At 36.4% G+C, this 21,921-nt stretch overlaps 1 protein-coding gene across 1 annotated transcript in view; it reads left to right on the forward strand.

The window, feature by feature from the left end:
* The window catches only part of LOC120422133 (uncharacterized), a 464,835-nt gene that overhangs the window by 183,613 nt on the left and 259,301 nt on the right, over positions 1–21,921 (forward strand). The window contains exon 2 of the mRNA XM_039585507.2: positions 18,786–18,918. Coding sequence (XP_039441441.1) covers positions 18,786–18,918 — 133 coding nt within the window. The remainder of the gene's footprint in view (positions 1–18,785; positions 18,919–21,921) is intronic.

The raw sequence follows: 21,921 nt of genomic DNA on the forward strand, positions 1-21,921 counted from the left end.
TAGGAGCGAATGAACGAAAATTCAAAATTTCCCATAGTAATTTCCATGTAAACTTGAACCCGCTTGAGACAAGCCAGTTTTCAACCAAATGAGCTGAAATTTGGCGTGAAAATCCTTATGGGTATGTCCTACAAGGGGAACCACACCAGAACTTGATCTGAGAACTTTTCAAAATCCGTACCCACCCTAATGACCATTGAAGTAGTGATTTTGCAGAAAATTTCAGTTTGATAAAAGTTATCTTAAAATTGGCCGATTTTGACATTACAGTTTACAGAATTCAAAAAATCCTTCTAAAGTTTCAGTTTTCCGATATTTTACCATTCAAAAGTATCCATAAGATATTCCTCAAACTTGGAAGCAAAAATGCCAATCGTTATCAGCTTTTACGCATGGTCCTACCATAAAAAGTATCGAAAAATGATAAATGAGCAAAAGCTGTGTAATTTCCTGATCCACCGAAAATAAACCAGATTTCACCAATCAAAATCAAAATCAAAGTTCGTTTGGATCCGAAAAAGCTTCCCAGAATCGCCAGGGCAAACATTCCGATACATCACGAGTACCAGCCCAACCAAGCTCCAGAGCGATATGAGATGCTGCGATACAACTCTGCCTGCAGACTATCGTGGTTGGGGTTGGCTTGACTGGTCCAGTATGCTTTTCTGTATAGGTTCAATCTACTGCAAAAATCCAATTTCCACACATGAATCAATTTCCAATGGATGAACAGAACCATCAATTCCATCGACCGCCCCTCACAAAACGATTCCGGTATCTATAGAAGAGAGGCCCCAAAGAAGGAAAGCCCCCCTCAACATTATCGGGGCATTCCTTCTATGGGAGAGGAAAGCAGAGAGCAGACGGATGTTTTCCTTAGAGCATCTGTAAAAAAAGAAGTGCAGTTTGAACAGTTGTTTACTGCAAAAACAGAAAACAGCATTTTTTTCATAGCATCGCTGCTTGGAAGGCACATCGTAGATTTTTACGAAATTAATCTTGTATCCCTTAACGCTTGGAAAGTACTTGCAAAAAAAAAAGATCCTTTTAGTTGATCAGTTAGCGGCAACCATAAACAATGTATCACTTCTTCGACACAGGTTCTTTAAACATTCTTATTCAGCTTTTATTTGGTTGTGCGCGAAATATGTCTGTGTATTTGATGTATGTTCGGTGCCCAGCCCAACTGAACCAGCAGTTCTTTACGGTCAGTGGTGGTCTCTTCCATAATGCTGCCCCGGGTCGAGTCCGAATTGTTGCCCGACTCCGATGATCCAAGACCGGAAATGACGGCAAAATTCAACACTCGAAACATGGATGGAACGTACAAACACGTCGTAAATAAATCTTGCTAGAGGATTTCATTCGTCTGTTGGAGAGGGTGAAAGGACTAGTGTACATTGGATTAGTTCAGGATTGTTTTTTACAAATTGTTTATAGCTTCCAAGCGCATTAAATCTTTAGCTAAGGTAAACCGTGATTAGATGGAGCAAATATGGCAATATTATTTAATTGTTATTTCATTAGAGTTATTTTTCCTCCAGATAAATTCTATAGAATCCCAAGTAACATTTTTTTCCAAGAGTTCTACAGTTTGGAACGCGGTAGGATAAAATTCTCTTCAAAACTTCTTCAGGAGTTTGGAAGAGTACAGCAGTCAAATTTACATAAAGAGACCATATAATGACCATGTTACAGCCATATACATCCATGTTTGTGAATTCCGAGAAATTTTTGAAAACTGGCACATTTTTTTCATATCTCATCTCAATATCTCGGCTCTGGAGTGTTGAACTTGCATTTTTTCTAGAAGAAAAATATTTGAGATGTAATTTCCTACAATCGATTCTTTTAACTGGCTATAATTATTTTCCCAAAATGAAATGAGCGTTCAGAATTTTTGCCTTCCTCACCTTACTGAGGAAAGGCTATAAAATCACTCGGAAAATGAACTTCTTAATTCGACCTTGTAGACCCACCTTCACGTATACCTATCGACTCAGAATCAAATTCTGAGCAAATGTCTGTGTGTGTGTGTGTGTGTAGGGATGTGGGTCTGTGCACCAAAAAATATGCACTCGATTATCTCAGCACTGGCTTAACCGATTTGGACCGTTTTGGTCTTATTCGATTTGTCTTGGGGTCCCATGAGTCCCTATTGAAAATTATGAAGTTTAGTAAAGTACTTCAAAAGTTATGCTAAAAAAACGATTTTGGCGTATGTCCGGAAGATTGTAAAAAGGGTGGTTTTTGCAAGAAACCCTATCATGTTATACATTTTCAGAAAGGTATTTAAAAGACCATTCCAATGAACCCAAAACATTGAAGATCTGACAACCCTATCAAAAGTTATTAGCACTTAAGTGCTATTTATACACTTTTTGGAGGCCGGATCTCAGATATTTCAACGAAAATGATGTCCGGGTCCATCATGCGACCCATCGTTAGTTAGATAATCAAAAGACCTTTCAAATGAGCCTAAAACATCAAGGATCTGACAACCCTATCAAAAGTTATTAGCACTTAGCTGTTATTTATACACTTTTTGGTGGCCAGATCTCAGATATTTCTGTAAAAATGATGTCCGGGTCCATCATGCGACCTGTCGTTAGTTAGATAATCAAAAGACCTTTCAAATGAGCCTAAAACATCAAGGATCTGACAACCCTATCAAAAGTTATTAGCACTTAACTGTTATTTATACACTTTTTGGTGGCCAGATCTCAGATATTTCTGTAAAAATGATGTCCGGGTCCATCATGCGACCTGTCGTTAGTTAGATAATCAAAAGACCTTTCAAATGAGCCTAAAACATCAAGGATCTGACAACCCTATCAAAAGTTATTAGCACTTAACTGTTATTTATACACTTTTTGGTGGCCGGATCTCAGATATTTCAGTAAAAATGATGTCCGGGTCCATCATGCGACCCAACGTTAGTTAGATAATCAAAAGACCTTTCAAATGAAATGCGAACTATCGTTGGATAGGTTTTTTTTATCAGACCTTGCCGATGAGCCAGAAAAATTGAAGGTCTGCGAACCCTATCAAAAGAAATTAGTAATAAAGTTGATTTGTTAAACATGTTAAGGGAATATTGATATTTTGACTTTATGAATGTGAGGAAGGCACCAACCACCTAAAGGTGGATTAAGTAACGTTTTTTTTGAAAAAATGACAATTTCCGATACACAACCAACTGGGAGAAATTTTAATAGTGCATCTTGATCCTTGGACCGATCATTTAATGACATAAAAAACCTTAAAAACAGATTGTCTAGACATGACCTCAACATGGGACACCCTAGTTGTTGTTGGAACTTGTATATTATAAATATGTAAAATCAATTAGTATATCAACGATACCAGAATCGTCAACATTTTTTTCCAATTTCGAACAACATTGTTGTCGATTTTAAAAACATCGAAATCGAGAAAAAAGTTGACGATTTTGGAAACATTTCAATGTGTACGTAAAATCAACTATTTTAATTGTTCAAAAAACTTTGGGCACAGCCTCTCCGTGTATAACATATTAAACTGAAAATCACAAATTGTCATTTAATCTTCGTACAATTTCCTAGATTCCCACTGTAAAGCAGGCGTTTCTGAGACCTCTTCCCTATTAATATGAGGTCGAAATGGTTTTTGGTTACATTTTGATTAATGTTAGTCAACTTTATAAGTAATTACTTGAAATAATCAAATACCAATGAAAACACAAAATCATGAAAAATAATGCTATCTCAGTGATGACCGTATTCCTTGCAAAAATAATTCTACAATATTTAAAAATTCGCATTCCGTTTTTGGCAAAACGTTTTTTTTTTTTTAATATTTCTGCTTGCCTAAAATCAACAATTTTTAAATGTATCATTATGGTGTCATGTTAAAGACTGGATTTCGTTCAACAATTTAGAAGAAAAATGAAGCAAGTGTTATTCATCAGTAATTTTTAAGGAGAGGAAGTGTGTTAAACAAAGACTAATTTTTCTATAAATGACAACTTTGTATCACTTCGGTGTTGCAAACTGAAAATGAGTTCTGTCAGTAGAACTTATTAAAATGATGAAACTTTATGGGATGATGTTATTATTTCTGTAAAATTATGCATTGCGCAATACTTTCAAGTTGTTGAATCACGTCGAACAAAGTTTTCTCCTAATTGTCATGAGTTATTAGTCAGAGTATTTTTTCTCCAAGCATGTTGTGTCCTCCTTAACACAAAATAGATTATATACATTTATGATTAGCCTTTATTATCACAAGCCGGTGCCAGCCGGGCCCGCGTTCGTCTCTGCCAAAACTATTGATTTTACCGTGTTCGCCTCAAGATGCTTGTGCCAACAAAATGTCTTCTGCCATCGTCGCCACATGGCCGTTCAGATTCTGGGATTTGGTGTACATTGTGACACTATTTTTGTCACCCAGCAGCAGCCTGGTGACCTGATGCCGGGAGTTTTTTGGGTGGTCCTGGCCATATTCCGCTACCAGCTGCAATCAGTTTCACTCTTCTTCCAAAAAGTGTGCTGACTCACCATTACTTTTACGACTATTATTATGACTATTGGATAAAATGTTATAAAATGTAATAAAAGAAAGATGAAGATCATAATCCATTTTCGCTTGCCATTTTTGCCACCACCGCCATGGATCCCTTTCACTTGGTCGGGCGGAATCCCACCAGCAACGGACAAAGAACCAAGGGGTCCCTTTTTGGGTTGGCGTTGAGCAGGGGATACACAATTTACTGAAAAAGCATATCGCTTATGTATGACGTTTATTGAACCAGACGTCCCCTTTAGGATCCAGATTGTCCCGGGGATCCCGGTCATCCCCTCCCCCCTTCCTCTTTTTCCCAAGAAAGGCGCGCATCACTTCGCCCCAATAAAGGATTGATGGAAGATAAATGGGCATCGTTGGCGTCGTCATCATCGTCCGTGTGGGTGGCAGGCAGGAAATTCGTTTGTATCGCGCGAGGCGCACTCAGAGTAAATGAAAATTTCCCTGAAACCCCCTTTTCCACACCACCATGAACCGGGCATGATTTCCGCTTTTTTTCTTCTTTCTTCTCGGATGTGCCTTCCCAGAAATAAAGAAGCAGAAAAAACCGCACCGAGATGGGCTTTGACGAGATTTCTGCCTTCTTTTGAATCTTCATCAAGATGGTTATCGGTTGGAATCACTTTCCTCCTTGTGAATCTCGCGAGTTTCATGCATGGGCGAGCGCTTAGAAACTCTGCCACAGGTTTGGTTAAGGGATGCTCGAGAAGAAAATGTGACGATGATTTTTTGCTTGCTTCTTTTCCCTTTTGGGAAAATTGTCGAAATAGAACGATTCTCTGGAAAAATGTTTTGTTTTAATAGTAACTGAATTCCCTCTTATAAGGTCCATCCAACTCGAAGCACAACCCACTTGGAGAAATGTGGAGAATTCACCATTAAAAAGTAGATCGTTAGCATTCAATAGATAAAATTGTTTTAGCAACTTCAAAAAATACATTGTCAATCTTAATGGTGAATCAAGACTATTGATGTGAAATGCTTATATTTGATTAATTTTTCAGTGTGCTGATTTTGTAGATTTAGATATATTTTGAAACTTACAATATTTTGCTGATACATCTACGAGTAACTCTCATTTAATCTGTGTGTGAATATTATCATTGTAACTTAGAATGTAGTTAGATGCAAGGCTGTGGAGTCGGATTCGGAGTCGGTGGAGTCGGGTCTTTTTGGGGACCTGGAGTCGGAGTCGGAGTTGGAGTCGTCAAAACTCGAAATGCTGGAGTCGGAGCCGGAGCTGGAGTTGGCTAAATTTTATGAACTGGAGTCGGAGTCGGTGCCGAAAATTTCTGATAACCCGGAGTCTGAGTCGGAGTTGTTTTAATTTCAACAAAAAATATGTTTTTTTTATTTTTCAGTATTTGCTATAAAACAGCTTAATTTACAAAACTTCTTATATTTTCAATTGTTTTTAATTCACATGCACTGCGTTGCCATTTTTTATTTTTTATTTTTTTATTTATTTAATATGTTTTTCAAGCTATTTATTGATATTGGAAAGCTCTAATTGTGTTATTTACCTAAGATCACTAAATGATAACCTGTTAATCTCGTCTTACCCAAGTATGTAGTATCATAACAAAAAAAAAATGAACAATATTGGTTTTGTAGTCAGATATATTTACCCAAGTAGCAAAAAAAACATCACTCTTTATTTTGTTGTTGAACAATTGCTGCATAAGTGTTTTTATTCGTTAATTATTGAACAAGTGTCAAAAAATTTGGTCAATTGTTCACATTTTGATCAAAAAACCATTGTTCAACATGGCCTTGTAACACAAATGCCAAATCTAGCAACGGATTACGAATAGTTCATTTTGAAGTTTATTCTGACCTCAATGAAACATGATTGTAGAACTCGAAAAGCAAAATGACATTTGCAGACATGATGTTTCATTTCAGTTTGCTAAACGTGAAAACACAGTAGATTTGACCTTTGGCTTCGGCTGGGATTTCTCGTAAACAAGTTGTTTATGTGAAGTTTGCGTTCGTGTTCTAAAAACCGAGCAAGGACATGTTGACGAAACAAGCAAGGATAGTTCTAAAAATAGAAACAGCTTATGTTCGAAAGAAGTTTTGGCAAACTGTTAGTGAACTTGGTAAAACCTAAATGACCGCAGACTTCTTATTGACGTTTAGGCCTGCTCATCCAACATAACCCTTCGTGGAAAGAAGCAGACGCGCGCCCGGACTTGACATTTGGAGTGATCTTGGGTTCGATACTTGCCCTGAGCATTCTTCATCAAAAAGGAAAACTAAAAATGCAGCACCGGGAACCAGCAGCAGTAGTAGAGTAGTAGTAGCAAGTGATGTTAATTAGCACTCAAACATAATTGAAAAAAAAAATCCCCAAAGCCATAATTAGGAAATTGAATGATTTTTTATGGTTGATATTTTTGTATTATCCATCATTCATATTATTATCATTCATAAATGGCGTATCCCTGTCCAAACTAATAAATAACCAAAAAAAGTAGTTAAAGTATCGTAAAGCGACATTACTCACAAATAAAGGATTAACTTAAGAAAAAAAAACTTTTGAGCGAACACCTTGAACGTATTTTATGAAAAGCCTGTTTAACATTCTTTTCTACCACGATATGTTCTTGAACGGTTTTAAAAACGTTTGCCTAACTCCCTCCTGAATCTTAAAGGTAGAATGTTGTTAAACGGTTCTAACGACGTTATCCAACCCGGCTCAGAATCTTATAGTCAAGAGTTCTTATGACATGTTCAACAAACGTTCTCTATGCAAGTAGGACGTGCGCTGGTAAAACTTAATTAAACCACGCACATTTCTAACAGGTTAAGAGATGTTCAACAACAGAAAAACGTGCGCTTTTTCCAGCGTTCAAGAGTTCTCAGGGACGTTGGGAAAACATAGTAAATGAGTTCAACAACAAGTTCGGAAATCTTTTGGCGAACAAAGTGTGCTACTTGGGTAATTGATTCTTGACTGCATCCTTTTGCCTATATTTATGTACCCTTTCAATTTAAATTGAGCAAATTTAATCCAGTTCTTACTGAAAAAAAAAAAACACACAGTCATCTTTTACCCCGATAGCAAATGTCTTGGAGGTTTTTAGTAAATCATCTCTTAGGAAAAAAAAAATACGAGATACATAAAAAGACTTAAAAATAATAATCACTATTTTTGGAAATCGGAAAAAAGTCACTGACAGACTGTCAGTGGTAGTAAAACTCTTCCAACAAATAATCAACGATTACAACAATCTATTATTTGAAGCTTTATATGCGCCCTTTGTTTATAACTAAGTACAAACAAATCAAATTAAAGAAAGTTGCTACAAACTTTGAAATACTCATTGAATATGGGTAATTCTCTACCAACTCACACGAAATCGGGAAAAGTTGCCCCGACCCCTCTTCGATTTGCGTGAAACTTTGTCCTAAGGGGTAACTTTTGTCCCTGATCACGAATCCGAGGTCCGTTTTTTTGATATCTCGTGACGGAGGGGCATGTCATTTTATGAGAAATTTAATGTACTTTTCGAATCTACATTGACCCAGAAGGGTCATTTTTTCATTTAGAACAAAATTTTTCATTTTAAAATTTCGTGTTTTTTCTAACTTTGCAGGTTTATTTTTTAGAGTGTAACAATGTTCTACAAAGTTGTAGAACAGACAATTACAAAAATTTTGATATATAGACATAAGGGGTTTGCTTATAAACATCACGAGTTATCACGATTTTACGAAAAAAAGTTTTGAAAAAGTTACTTTTTGCATTTCTCTTTGTTTCGTCGTCCGTTTCTGTCGCGGGTGACCATGAACGACCATGATCGATGACGACCAACTTTTTCAAAACTTTTTTTTCGTAAAATCACGATAACTCGTGATGTTTATAAGCAAACCCCTTATGTCTATATATCAAAATTTTTGTAATTGTCTGCTCTACAACTTTGTAGAACATTGTTACACTCTTAAAAATAACCCTGCAAAGTTAGAAAAAACACGAAATTTTAAAATGAAACATTTTGTTCTAAATGAAAAAATTACCCTTCTGGGTCAATGTAGATTCGAAAAGTACATTAAATTTCCCATAAAATGACATGCCCCTCCGTCACGAGATATCAAAAAACGGAACGGAAAAAAACGGAACGGAAACGGAAAATGGGAGAATTTTTAAAACTTTTTTAGTGTTTTTTTTTTTGATGAAAAATACGTTTTTTCGGAATTCTGAATACGTCATCAAATCGGGCGTCTAATTTTACATAAAAGTCCCTTTGACACAAAATTTCTATCTCATCACCGTTTCAGGCTGCAAATTATTGAAAAACACCTCTTTTTTCGCATGTTCAAAAATTGAAGGGGTCGTACCGCCCCTCCGTCACGAGATATCAAAAACGGACCTCGGATTCGTGATCAGGAACAAAAGTTACCCCTTAGGACAAAGTTTCACGCAAATCGCAGAGGGGTCGGGGCAACTGCTGTGTGAGTTGGCTGAGAATTACCCATATGTTAAATATATATAAATGTTTAGAATTTCTCTACTAAAATCTGAGTATTTTGATTCTCGTTGAACAAATCTCAAGATAGAAAAAGTACCAAAAAGGACCCAATAAAAAAAAATTAGAAAAAATAATAGGATTTTAATTTATTTTGCACATAAATCAAAATATTATTCAACCGGTAACAATTTTCTCATACTGTATGTCTCACGCCAATATGCCGGAAGGTGATTAAGGGAGTGGGAGCGATTAAAGGAGACCCCCCCCCCCCCTCGAAACAAAATTTCCATACAAATTTGAAATTTTTTGTATGGACCATAACACGGCCTCCGGCCCCCCTTCCCCCAAAGGCATTACGTAATAAAAGCACGCTCCCTTATCATTGCAAATCAATGTACCTGAAAAATTTCTTCTTGAAATGGTAGCTTAAGGGTCCTTTTGAAATATCCGTAACGAACAAAAATAATCACCTGTTGATTTTTGTTTTTTATCCAATTTTAAGTGTTTTCATATATTTTGATGGAGGCGCACAATCATTTATAAAACTTCGTTTTAGGTGAAGATTCAAGAAGTATCGCGCACCTCCTTTTCAATAGATCATTTGTTGTGGTCTGAACCACAACTCACCCTATTTGCTCTTCTACGTGGGATACGATCATAAAGAAGAAGGACTAGTTAGGTAGAATAGCGCGAGCAGCCCGTCAGTCTAAAACGGGAATTCAAAGTGTGCAGTTCATTAGATATCACATCCCGTAGAAAATAGGATACTACACATTTTAAAATTAAAATTATTCAATAGTAAAATATTTTCTAGGTCACGGATATTTGAAAAGAACCCCCTAAGCGTCTTTTCCACGAAGAATATTTTTAGATACATTGATTTGCACTGATAATCTTCTTCAGTTATGGTTTGATGTCCATATACGTCTTAGAAAAATCAATGGAGCTTTAAAATTAGTTTCGTTTAAAATTTGTAATAAAAAAACAAGGTGACTTTGATAGTCACTGTACTCCTTTTAAATGTCAGTTTAAAAGTGAGCAAATTGAATTTATAATATGATTTACATGTTAAATCGATAATTAAGGCTAGGTTTCTTTAAACGATTCATTTAAATAATACAATTTAATACCGTCAGTGGAGGCGACTATGGGTCAAAAAACGATATACCACTCGTTATTTCTCAATAACAAAAACAATTTAAATAAAATCAAAAATCTTTTAACGTAGAATCGTTCTTAGATAGTTTACTAACATTTTCCCAAAATATGGTGGAATTTGATAAAGTCTACCTTAAATGCCAACCGTTTGAAAATAGACCCAATCTCACCCCTTAGAGGGGGTGACATTGAATCAAATGAAAGTAAAATTAAGCTCAAATACAACGATATGGTAAAAACAAGTCATCCAACAGTGTTTCTTGTTCGAAAGAATCGTATTGACATGCTACAATGTTTGAAGTAGAGATTTTCAAACATTTATGTACTTTTCGAGCAATTCCAGCAAAAAATATTAAAAAGTTGATTTTTCGAGACGAAATTTTTGGCCAAAAACATACCTCAACTTTAGACAACTGCCAAAATGACAGGATTTGTTGTATGATCGAGATTTTTTTAGCTAAGCCATCTTAAGATGTCCCCCACACAACCATTTTAACATAATTTTATATCATTGAGAAGAACCAGAAAAATTGACAAATCCGTAAAAAATCACTTGACCCAATCTCACCCCCACTGATGGTGTTTAAATTTATTAGCTTTTAATAAATTGAAATCAAAATTTACTTACAAAACTGTTCCTCTGAAAATGCCTTCAAAACTAAAGATATTTTTTGATTTCTGTTTCAATAGCGTTTACAACTTGTGACCTAGATTTTTTTTTTCTGTTTAGTGATTCGAACTTATTTTCCTTGAGAAAAACATGACACATAGAGAGTGTTAAAAAAATCCTATTTATCAATGTTTTCAAAATAATATTTAATTAACTTTTGAAATATTTAAACATATGTGAAGTCGGAGTAGGAGTCGCAGCCAACCATTTGTTGAAGCTGGAGTCGGAGTTGGAGTCAGCTAGAGTTGGTAGGCCGGAGTTGGAGTCGGAGTCGGAGTCGGTTGGAGCTGAAAGCCGGAACCGGAGTCGGAGTCGGCTAATCTCAGAATGCCAGAGTCGGAGTCGGAGTTGTTTGAAATATGACCCGACTCCGCAGCCCTGAGTTAGATGTGTATTTTCTCAGTTAGAAAAAAAAATGTTTAGAAATTAATGGCTCCTGAATAAAAATACATGATAAAATTCACGTCAAAAAATTCAAACTTCCAGAGAACTGTCTCCAAAGCCTTTCCGCAAACCAACCTGAAGCATCATGCATGGATTGAGTACGGAAAATTCAGACTCTGCTGCTGATGCTGCTGTTGCGGTAAGGTACTTGATGCGCACCCGAGAAGCTTCATTCCTCTCAGGGAGCATACAACTCACCGAATGAGGCCAGATTGGAACTTGGAAGATCGTACAGTGCTCGTTTTTTTTTTGTGTAACCCCAAAACAACGCTTTTCAGACGAAACAACTGCTGATGACAACCGGTGATAAGACAGGAACTCGGCAAAAACAGATGCTTCTGAAATAACCCAGAAGGGACTGAATGAGAACGAAAAAAACAGCGTCTGTATCTCGAATAAGGGTCCCGAATCTGGGTCAAGCGGGGTTTAAGCCGTCGAGGATTTAATTAATCACATCTAGTACGAGGTTGAGAGCCGGATTTTGAATATACAACGTAAATTAATCGAACCATTGTTGTAACACTGTAGAAACGTAAAATAATCGAACCATTGTTTTAACACTGTAGAAACGTACTTTGAAAACCATTAAGTTAACATTTCGTTTCTGAGCAATTCTGTACGAAATCGGTCTTTTTTCTTCAATTTTATTTTTTGTATTTTTTTTGTTTATCCAGCTGAAACTTTTTTGTGCCTTCGGTATGCCCAAAGAAGCCATTTTGCATCATTTGTTTGTCCATATAATTTTCCATACAAATTTGGCAGCTGTCCATACAAAAATGATATGTGAAAATTCAAAAATCTGTATCTTTTGAAGGAATTTTTTGATCGATTTGGTGTCTTGGGCAAAGTTTTAGGTATGGATACGGACTACACTAGAAAAAAATGATACACGGTAAAAAAAAATTTTGGTGATTTTTTAATTAATTTTTTATCACTAAAACTTGATTTACAAAAAACACTATTTTTTTTTTCATTTTTTGATATGTTTTAGAGGACATAAAATGCCAACTTTTCAGAAATTTCCAGGTTGTGCAAACAATCTTTGAACGAGTTATGAATTTTTGAATCAGTACTGATTTTTTTCAAAAAATCGAAATATCGGTCTCAAAAATTTTTCAATTTCATTTTTCTATGCAAAATCAAATTTGCAATCAAAAAGTACTTTAGTGAAATTTTGATAAACTGCACCGTTTTCAAGTTAAATCCATATTTAGGTGACTTTTTTGAAAATAGTCGCAGTTTTTCATTTTTTTTAAATTAGTGCACATGTTTGCTCACTCTTGAAAAAAAATATTTTTGAAAAGCTGAGAAAATTCTCTATATTTTGCTTTTTGAACTTTGTTGATACGACCCTTAGTTGCTAAGATATTGCAATGCAAAGGTTTAAAAACAGGAAAATTGATGTTTTTTAAGTCTTACCCAAACAACCCACCATTTTCTAATGTCGATATCTCAGCAACTATAGGTCCGATCTACAATGTTAAAACATGAAACATTCGTGAAATTTTCCAAGCTTTTCGAAAAAAATATTTTCAGAATTTTTGAACCAAAACTAACGATTTAAAAGGGCGTAATATTGAATGTTTGGCCCTTTTTAAATGTTAGTCTAGACTTGAAAACTCTGAAAATATTTTTTCGAAAAGATTGGAAAATTTCACAATTTTTTTATATTTTTACATTGAAAGTCGGACCATTAGTTGCTGAGATATCGACATTAAAAAATTGTGGGTTGTTTGGGTAAGACTTAGAAAACATCAATTTTCCTGTTTTTAAACCTTTGCATTGCAATATCTCAGCAACTAAGGGTCGTATCAACAAAGTTCAAAAAAGCAAAATATAGAGAATTTTCTCAGCTTTTCAAAAATATTATTTTTAAGAGTGAGCAAACATGTGCACTAATTTAAAAAAATGAAAAACTGCGACTATTTTCAAAAAAGTCACCTAAATATGGATTTAACTTGAAAACGGTGCAGTTTATCAAAATTTCACTAAAGTACTTTTTGATTGCAAATTTGATTTTACATCGAAAAATGAAGTTGAAAAATTATTGTGACCAATATTTAGATTTTTTTAAAAATCAGTATTGATTCAAAAATGCATAACTCGTTCAAAGATTGTTTGCACAACCTGGAAATTTCTGAAAAGTTGGCATTTTATTTCCTCTAAAACATATCAAAAAATAAAAAAAAATCAAAAATAGTTTTAATGATAAAAAGTTAAATCAAAAATCACCAATTTTTTTACCGTGTATCTTTTTTCCAGTGTAGTCCGTATCCATACCTACAACTTTGCCCAAGACACCAAATCGATCGAAAAATTCCTTCAAAAGATACAGATTTTTGAATTTTCATACATCATTTTTGTATGGACAGCTGCCAAGTTTGTATGGAAAATTATATGGACAAACAAATGATGCAAAATGGCTTCTTTGGGCATACCGAAGGCACCAAAAAAGTTTCAGCCGGATTAAAAAATACAAAAAAAATCGAATGACGAATTTGAAGTTTGTCCCATACAAAAGGCTACGTGTTAAGTTTTCGCGAAAAAACTGGATTTCCTCCTGATTTCTTGAACAAAGTACTGGATGTTATCTTCTCATTGAAAAGTGCCGACGACAAAATTGGGCGAAAAGTTCACCGCCCGGAGATCGCGAGTTGGCGCGAGCGAATGAACACCGCGAAAAAAGATTCGGGGGTGCATTGGGGTTAAATGATCATTTCGTCATTCGGTTTAATTAAAAAATAAATATTTTTTCGTAAATATCGCTACTTTGATGCGATGTAATTCATTTTTACAGTAAATTAGGCATTGTTACATCAAATTTGACCTTTCAAACGCAGTAGAATGGCCAAATTTTAAAACATCAATGTTTGCCAATTTGACCGTTTTACCCCCAATTCCCCTTGTAGAACAAAAGAAAAGTTCATCCGTGGTCTGTCAGCAGCGCGCTGTTTTGTTTGCTGGATCAACATTTGGAAATGTCGAACGTTGAAGGAAATCGCTCAAAAATGGAAATTAATCGATTTCAAATGTTATGGCCGCAAATGAAAGGTAAGGGTGGCTAATGTTTGATTCCGATCTGTAAAACTAGTTCTGGCGAGGGTTCTGGACACTGCGGCAATCGATTTTACCGGCGGGTTGCTTCCGGTTGCATTTGATTTGAGGAGAAGGTTTTTCAATCCACCAGGGGCTTATTCGGGGGCAACAGTTTCGGTCATCCGGAACTTCCGGTAAGTTTCATATTTGCAGTGTTTAGCATGAAAAACAAACTTAGACCAATCTTTCAAGTGTGCGCGCTTTTTGAGGAGGGGGCGCAAACCGAAGAAGAGCGCAACTCGGGGGGAGCGTTATTTCGGGGTTTGAGCGCAAATCGAAGGAGCGTTATTGCGGGGTTTTGGCGGAAAATGGGATTTTCTTTTTTAATTTTATTTACAATTAAACGAAACATTTATATAAGGGGTCATCCACAAAACACTGATAATGGGCCATCCTCAAATCTGGGTATCCAAGAACTCCCGGATGTCATGGCCTAGAAAGCTACCTGATCAACGGAGGTCTCGACGGAGGTCTTTATGGGTGAATTAACCATCGGTATATGTAGCTTCAGTGAACAACGATGGAGACACTGGGGTACGTTGGATTGTTATAAGTCTTCTAAGAACCATGTTGGATTGTTATGGGTCCTCCAGGAACTCCCGGGAGTTATGACCTGATGATCCAAGGCTGTATATCATAGGTACTCACGATCTTGCTTTGCATTAGTGTGAGTGCATGACTCCGTGCCACTAAAACCAAAACAATAACAAACGAACAATGGACCGTGCCAGGAAAAGCAAAACATAAACAATGTCAGTGGCAGTGGAGTGAGAGAGTCAGAGATAACGATTTTGACAACCGCACTACTACACACTCGCGAGTACCTTAGGTAGAAAGCCATGCTGATGATCTACCTAATCAACGGGGGTCTATATGGGTGTATTAACCATTGTAACTATAATCTTTTTTAGACTAAAAAAAGTTTTTAATTCAATCCTGGTCATAACTTAAAACTTTGCCAATGGTTGGTATTCAGAAAATCTTATCTCAAGATACAGATTTGCGAAAACATTCACAGCACTTGTGTATAGACAGACACCATTTTGTATAAAGAATATGAGGCAATAGTGCACAATAACTATTTTGGTCATAAAAAAAACATCAATGGACAAGGTTTCATACAAATCTGAAAATGCAATCAAAAGTCGATTTGCAATAACGAAAGGAATTAAATACTTTGTTGAATCCAAATTAGTGCCTCATTTTTCTGTTTGTTTGTTGTTGTGCAGGTTTGGTTTCAAATATTTCGTTTGATATGTTTCACACTAGCGTGCCCAGCTCTTTGAGGAAGGTGGGGCAATAATACGACCGAGAAGGATTTAAAATCGATTTTAAATCAATTTAAAAAAATATCACAGCTCGTTCTAAGTGGACCTTAGTTGATTCATCAAAAAAATGTTGTCCTGTCCTATTTTTTGCATTTAAATGAAAAAAAAAATGATCAAAAATGGGTTTTAATCTTTTTTTTTACCGTTGAACATAACAATTGACTCAGGGCTTTAGGACCCTATTGTCTATATGGGTGAATTGATCATCGGTGTGGCTTCAGGTAGCTTCAGTGAACAACGATAGATACTCTGGGGTACGTTGTTATCGATCATCCAAGAATTCTAGGAAGTGATGACCTGATGGTCTACCTGATCAACGCGAAACTATATGGGTATATCAACCATCGGTATCGATTCAAGAAGATTCTGTGGACCATGATAGACACTTTGCACCATGCTTGATTGTTATGGGTTTCCCAGGAACTCTCGGAAGTCAGGTAAATCATCAGGTCATAACTCCCGGGAGTTCCTGGAGGACCCGTAATAATCCAACATGGCGAAGGGTATCCATTGTGGTTCACTAAAGCTATCTGAAGCTATACCGATGGTTAATTCACTCATATAGACCTCCGTTGATCAGGTAGCTATCTAGGCCATGACATCCGGGAGTTCTTGGACACCCAGATTTGAGGATGGCCCATTATCAGTGTTTTGTGGATGACCCCTTATATAAATGTTTCGTTTAATTGTAAATAAAATTAAAAAAGAAAATCCCATTTTCCGCCAAAACCCCGCAATAACGCTCCTTCGATTTGCGCTCAAACCCCGAAATAACGCTCCCCCCGAGTTGCGCTCTTCTTCGGTTTGCGCCCCCTCCTCAAAAAGAGCGCACACTTGAAAGATTGGTCTAAGTTTGTTTTTCATGCTAAACACTGCAAATATGAAACTTACCGGAAGTTCCGGATGACCGAAACTGTTGCCCCCGAATAAGCCCCTGGTGGATTGAAAAACCTTCTCCTCAAATCAAATGCAACCGGAAGCAACCCGCCGGTAAAATCGATTGCCGCAGTGCCCAGAACCCTCGCCAGAACTAGTTTTACAGATCGGAATCAAACATTAGCCACCCTTACCTTTCATTTGCGGCCATAACATTTGAAATCGATTAATTTCCATTTTTGAGCGATTTCCTTCAACGTTCGACATTTCCAAATGTTGATCCAGCAAACAAAACAGCGCGCTGCTGACAGACCACGGATGAACTTTTCTTTTGTTCTACAAGGGGAATCGGGGGTAAAACGGTCAAATTGGCAAACATTGATGTTTTAAAATTTGGCCATTCTACTGCGTTTGAAAGGTCAAATTTGATGTAACAATGCCTAATTTACTGTAAAAATGAATTACATCGCATCAAAGTAGCGATATTTACGAAAAAATAATTATTTTTTAATTAAACCGAATGACGAAATGATCATTTAACCCCAATGCACCCCCGAATCTTTTTTCGCGGTGTTCATTCGCTCGCGCCAACTCGCGATCTCCGGGCGGTGAACTTTTCGCCCAATTTTGTCGCCGGCACTTTTCAATGAGAAGATTAATATAGGCTCTTTTGAAAGAGCACACAATTTTGAACCAAACTGCATCAATAACTCAAAAACGATGAAAATGCATATGGGACATCTATACGATCAGGGGCAGTGCTCTTCTGCTAAAAAGTTTCGGTTTTGAACTGTTTTGCAAGAATTTTTTTTTTGAAATATAGTCCAGACTCGATTATCCGAAGCCTCGATTATCCGAAGTTTGTATGGGACTTCGGATAATCGAATCACGAACAATTTTTTTTTCGTTTTTTTTTATTTTCTTATTTTAAACATCAAATTCGAGTTCTGTGACCCCAATTTTGACAAAATTGAGTGGTTGATCACCTGTAAAATCAAAACATGCATTTTTTCAATATTTAATCATCGCCATTTTGGCCGCTATGAAAAAACGAAAAAAACAATCAAAAATAAGACAACAATAAAAAAAAATCGTGATTAGATTTTCCGAAGTTTCGATTATCGGAAGTGAAATTTTGCCAAGGCCTTCGGATAATCGAGTCTGGACTGTAGCTGTTATTTATGGAATTTCTTAAGTATTTTTTAAATCTGTCTTCATCAATGTATAAGGTTAATCTGTCAAACGATTTTTTACTGGAATTCTGGTGTCCTTAAAAGCGTTGCAAATCAAAACCAAATCACATATCATAAATACCGTGACCAAGCGGATACACATTCCCCAATAAGAAAGCCTCAAAAAGATTCGGTTGCATTTAACCACGCCACGACTTAATTGACTTCCGCATGCGATAGGAAAATATCATCCAATTATCCATTTACTGTGTGCGCTCGACTGATAAAATATTCAATCAGCGCTGAATGAATTTTCCAGATCGATTACAATCACGGTTAAATTAATTATTATTGGACAAACCTTTTTGCTCCGGGTTTTCCGAGAGCCCTAACCTCCAACCGCCGTAACCAACCACTAATGGCTCGTTTATTTTAATTTTCCGATTGAATAGCAATTAGTCTCAACTTTCAGTTGAGGCTTGAGGTTGAGTGCTGTGCGTTATGAAGGAGTCAATCTATTTGGGCACGACGCAGTAAAGTTACAAGAACAATGTCACTCATAATTGAAAGTAAGGCAAAGACAAACTGCAAAATTAAGTTTTCGCAACACATTGCAGCTGATTCAGCAAAATTCCCGGAACATCTACACAGCTCATCGGTCAGCATCAAAACTTTGCCCAAAACTGGGTTCATTATTGATTTTCGGTCACATTTCCCCAGTGTCACCACTGCCGAGGCATCATTTGTCACGCAAATTTCGATCCCCCATCAAGAAGTTATTGATTGCCAGGCAGAGAGAGTGGTGCTTGCAGTTCAGGCAGCGGCTACCCATTCCACCAGCGTGTCTACCGGGATGAACTGTCCACTTTTTGTGACACAAAATGGTTTGCATCACGAAAGAGCACCGACCATCATGATGTGCCATCTCTCTGAGGATCAGTCAATTTAACAAATTTTCCCTCCCCCACAAGCTGACAGTTCTTTTCTTCTTCTGTCCTTACAGTGTCAACGACGACGGTGGAAGCTGTGCTCGGCCGGACGGCAACGCTGCCGTGTGACATCACCCCGGACGAGCAGAACGATCGCGTCTACATGGTGCTGTGGTTCCGGGAGAGTGCCGGAAAACCACTGTACAGGTGAGTAGTGTGGTGGGGTCTCCGCTGAAATATGGATCAGTTGTGCGACGGGAAACGGTCTGGAGTGAGTTTTTAAAACATTGAACCTGAATTGTATATCATATGGAACGTTTTCAACTTTTTCACAAATTTATGTTGATACACATTTTTGAAAGCAATTCCATACTTTGTTTTTTTTTCAATATACTGAGTAAGTTGGTTAAACTATTGATAAGGCTTATTTTAGTATGTATTGGAATTCTGTGCACATTTGTCACACGTAGTACATTTTCCGTTTCAAAACACACTTGTGACCTGTGCTTTTTAGGTTTTTTGTTTACATTATTTACTGTATCTTTTAATTTGTGCAACCAAATAACTTGAAATTGGAACGCTTGTTAGCGATAGTATAAGAATCGATTGCTTCAAAAAGTTTGGCATCGGCATAAATAGTTTTGCAAATATTCTACCTTTATTTATAATTAAATTGTTTTACTGATTTCAATGACATGCCATAGATTTCTGGAGCATTTATTTGGAAAAGACTTTTTTATGTTTTGTTATTCAATCCCATTAAAATTAAAAATGCTTAGGCTAGCCACTGTTGCTTTCAATTACGTCCAATTTCAAGATTTAAGCTTCCCGAGTAGGGGTAAATAACACGGGAATACCAAATTTTGGTATTACTTGGGCAAATAACAGGGACCAAAATGTGCCCTTGGTTGCCCAGTAATAGATGGTAAAATACCATGAAATCATACCAAAGTCTTGTATGTGGAAGGGCACAACAATACCAAACCATGTTATTCCAAGGGTAAAATAATACCTCAAAATAAAACCATTTCAATACCAAGTTGAGGTCTTCTGGATTTTTGAACATTGCTTGAATACCAAAACTTGGTATTGCCATGATTTTATTTTTAGGTATTCCCGCGCCCTTGGGAAATCAGGTTTTGATATTCCTGTGGTTTTCCATATACATGATTTTGGTATGATTTGATGGTATTTTACCATCTATTACTGGGCAACCAAGAGCACATTTTGGTCGCTGGTATTTGCACAAGAAATACCAAAATTTGGTATTTTCATACCATTTTTAGTGCAACAGTTGCAGTTAGTGAAAAAACGGAAATGATCCATATGCAACAGCCAAATCTACTCACCTGATGATTCCATGTTGTTCTTAGTGATATTCTTCACCACATCGAATGCATTTGTCATTGATGAACGGCCTGTGCTTGAAGTTCTTGAAGATTCTAAAAAATTAAAAGATTGAAAAATTAGTGTTATTTCAATGAAACTGGATTGAAATTCACCAAAATTCAATAATCTGTCGATTAACTCGTTTTTCAAAGTATTTGGTTATCCCAACTTAGAGAAATTTCAAAGTTTAAAAAAAAATCTTAGTGGGTATATAAAAAAAATGAAAATCAGCTTTAACATTTTTGGGTTTCAAGTCATTTTAGCGCAAAAAAAATTATCTCACCAAAATTTATGAAAAAAATTTACCATAGTTTCAGAGGAATTTGATGAAACCTTTCAATACCAAAATAATACCAAAATGTGCCATCCTGACTTAGAAAATTTTCCACAATTTCAAGTCATTTCTTTAGGGGGTATATCAAAAATGTTTGAAATCAAGTTTGAAATTTTTGGTTTTCAACGAAAGCATTCGCTTTGAGACATCATTTTAGCGCAAAATTAATTATTTTGTCAAAATTGGTCAAAATTTTCTCATAGTTTCAGAGGAATTTGATAAAACACTGTAATACCAAAAGAATATCAAAATGTGGTGTTCGACCATTGACAAATTCAGCAATTTTGCAATATCAAAACAATAAATTGGTATAATAGCACATTTTGCTCTTGCATAATCCTTAAGACAAATTTTAAAGGGTCCAGGAATACCAAAATTTGGTATTGATACCAGAGAAAGGTATTATTACGCATTTCCCTTGTTATTTACCCATGCTCGGGTTAGTAAACCCGTTTAAGTCAATCCAGTAATGGGAGGTGAAAGTCAAATTTTGGTTTTTGCAATATATATCCTTTTGATTTAATTCCAGTAGCTTGTAAAAAAAAAATCGGAGAAAATGTTGCTTTCTGTTAAATTAAATCATATGAATTGCATAACTTTGCTAGTTACGCTGAAAAATATCAACTCAATGATAAAATTTCCAGAACGAGTTTTTTTTTGTTTATTTATCAGTATGTTTTCACGTCCGTCAGGGATACTCTGGATTAAAAGATCATGTGATGATTATTGCAACAGTTGAAAGGAACAAACGGCTTCACAATCGTCGTTGTTGGAACTTCACAAATGACAGTGAAATGAATCACATCATCACCGCAAATCCAATCTGCGGCTGTTTTTCCCGTTTCGTACATCGTGTGGCATGGTTGCTTGCGGGGGGAGGGATTCCAGGATTACGACACAGAAACAGATACGTTTGCTGGAAACTCGTTTACTTAAAATTGGTTCACATTGATTGAAATGAACGATGCGGATTCGGGGAATGGCAGCTGCCGGATTTATATTTTCACAAAGTAACGAATCGCAACAGGTACGCCGAAAGGGACGACCAATTGTGCTGAAATCGCTCATGGGCATCGAATTATCCACGGTGCTGATTTCACAGTGGAATGCCTTTCGTGTCGCTTTGATTCGTAAATGAAGGAAATTAAACGCATGAACCGGACGAATGGGTCTATTCTTGGGAAATCAAATACCAAAGGAACCTATTCAATATCACGAACAGTAAAACCCTTCCGGCCGACGTCCTTTTCCGATGTGAATTGTGAAAAGTGGACCCCTTTCTCACATCACATCTTTTATTTCGGAGGTTTTCCAAAGAAAAAGATCGTTTACAGTCCACACGAAAAATGGAATCTTTTTTTCGTCCCACCGAGGGAAACTTTCCGTTCAATCCAATTTATTCTTGCAGCAAACACACATACACCCACACACCCGTATAAGAACTCACCGAACTGCTTTTCACTCGAGAAAGCTTGGGATGAAGGCAA

The sequence above is a fragment of the Culex pipiens genome, chromosome 1 (genome assembly GCF_016801865.2).
Source record: "Culex pipiens pallens isolate TS chromosome 1, TS_CPP_V2, whole genome shotgun sequence".
Lineage (NCBI taxonomy): Eukaryota > Metazoa > Arthropoda > Insecta > Diptera > Culicidae > Culex > Culex pipiens.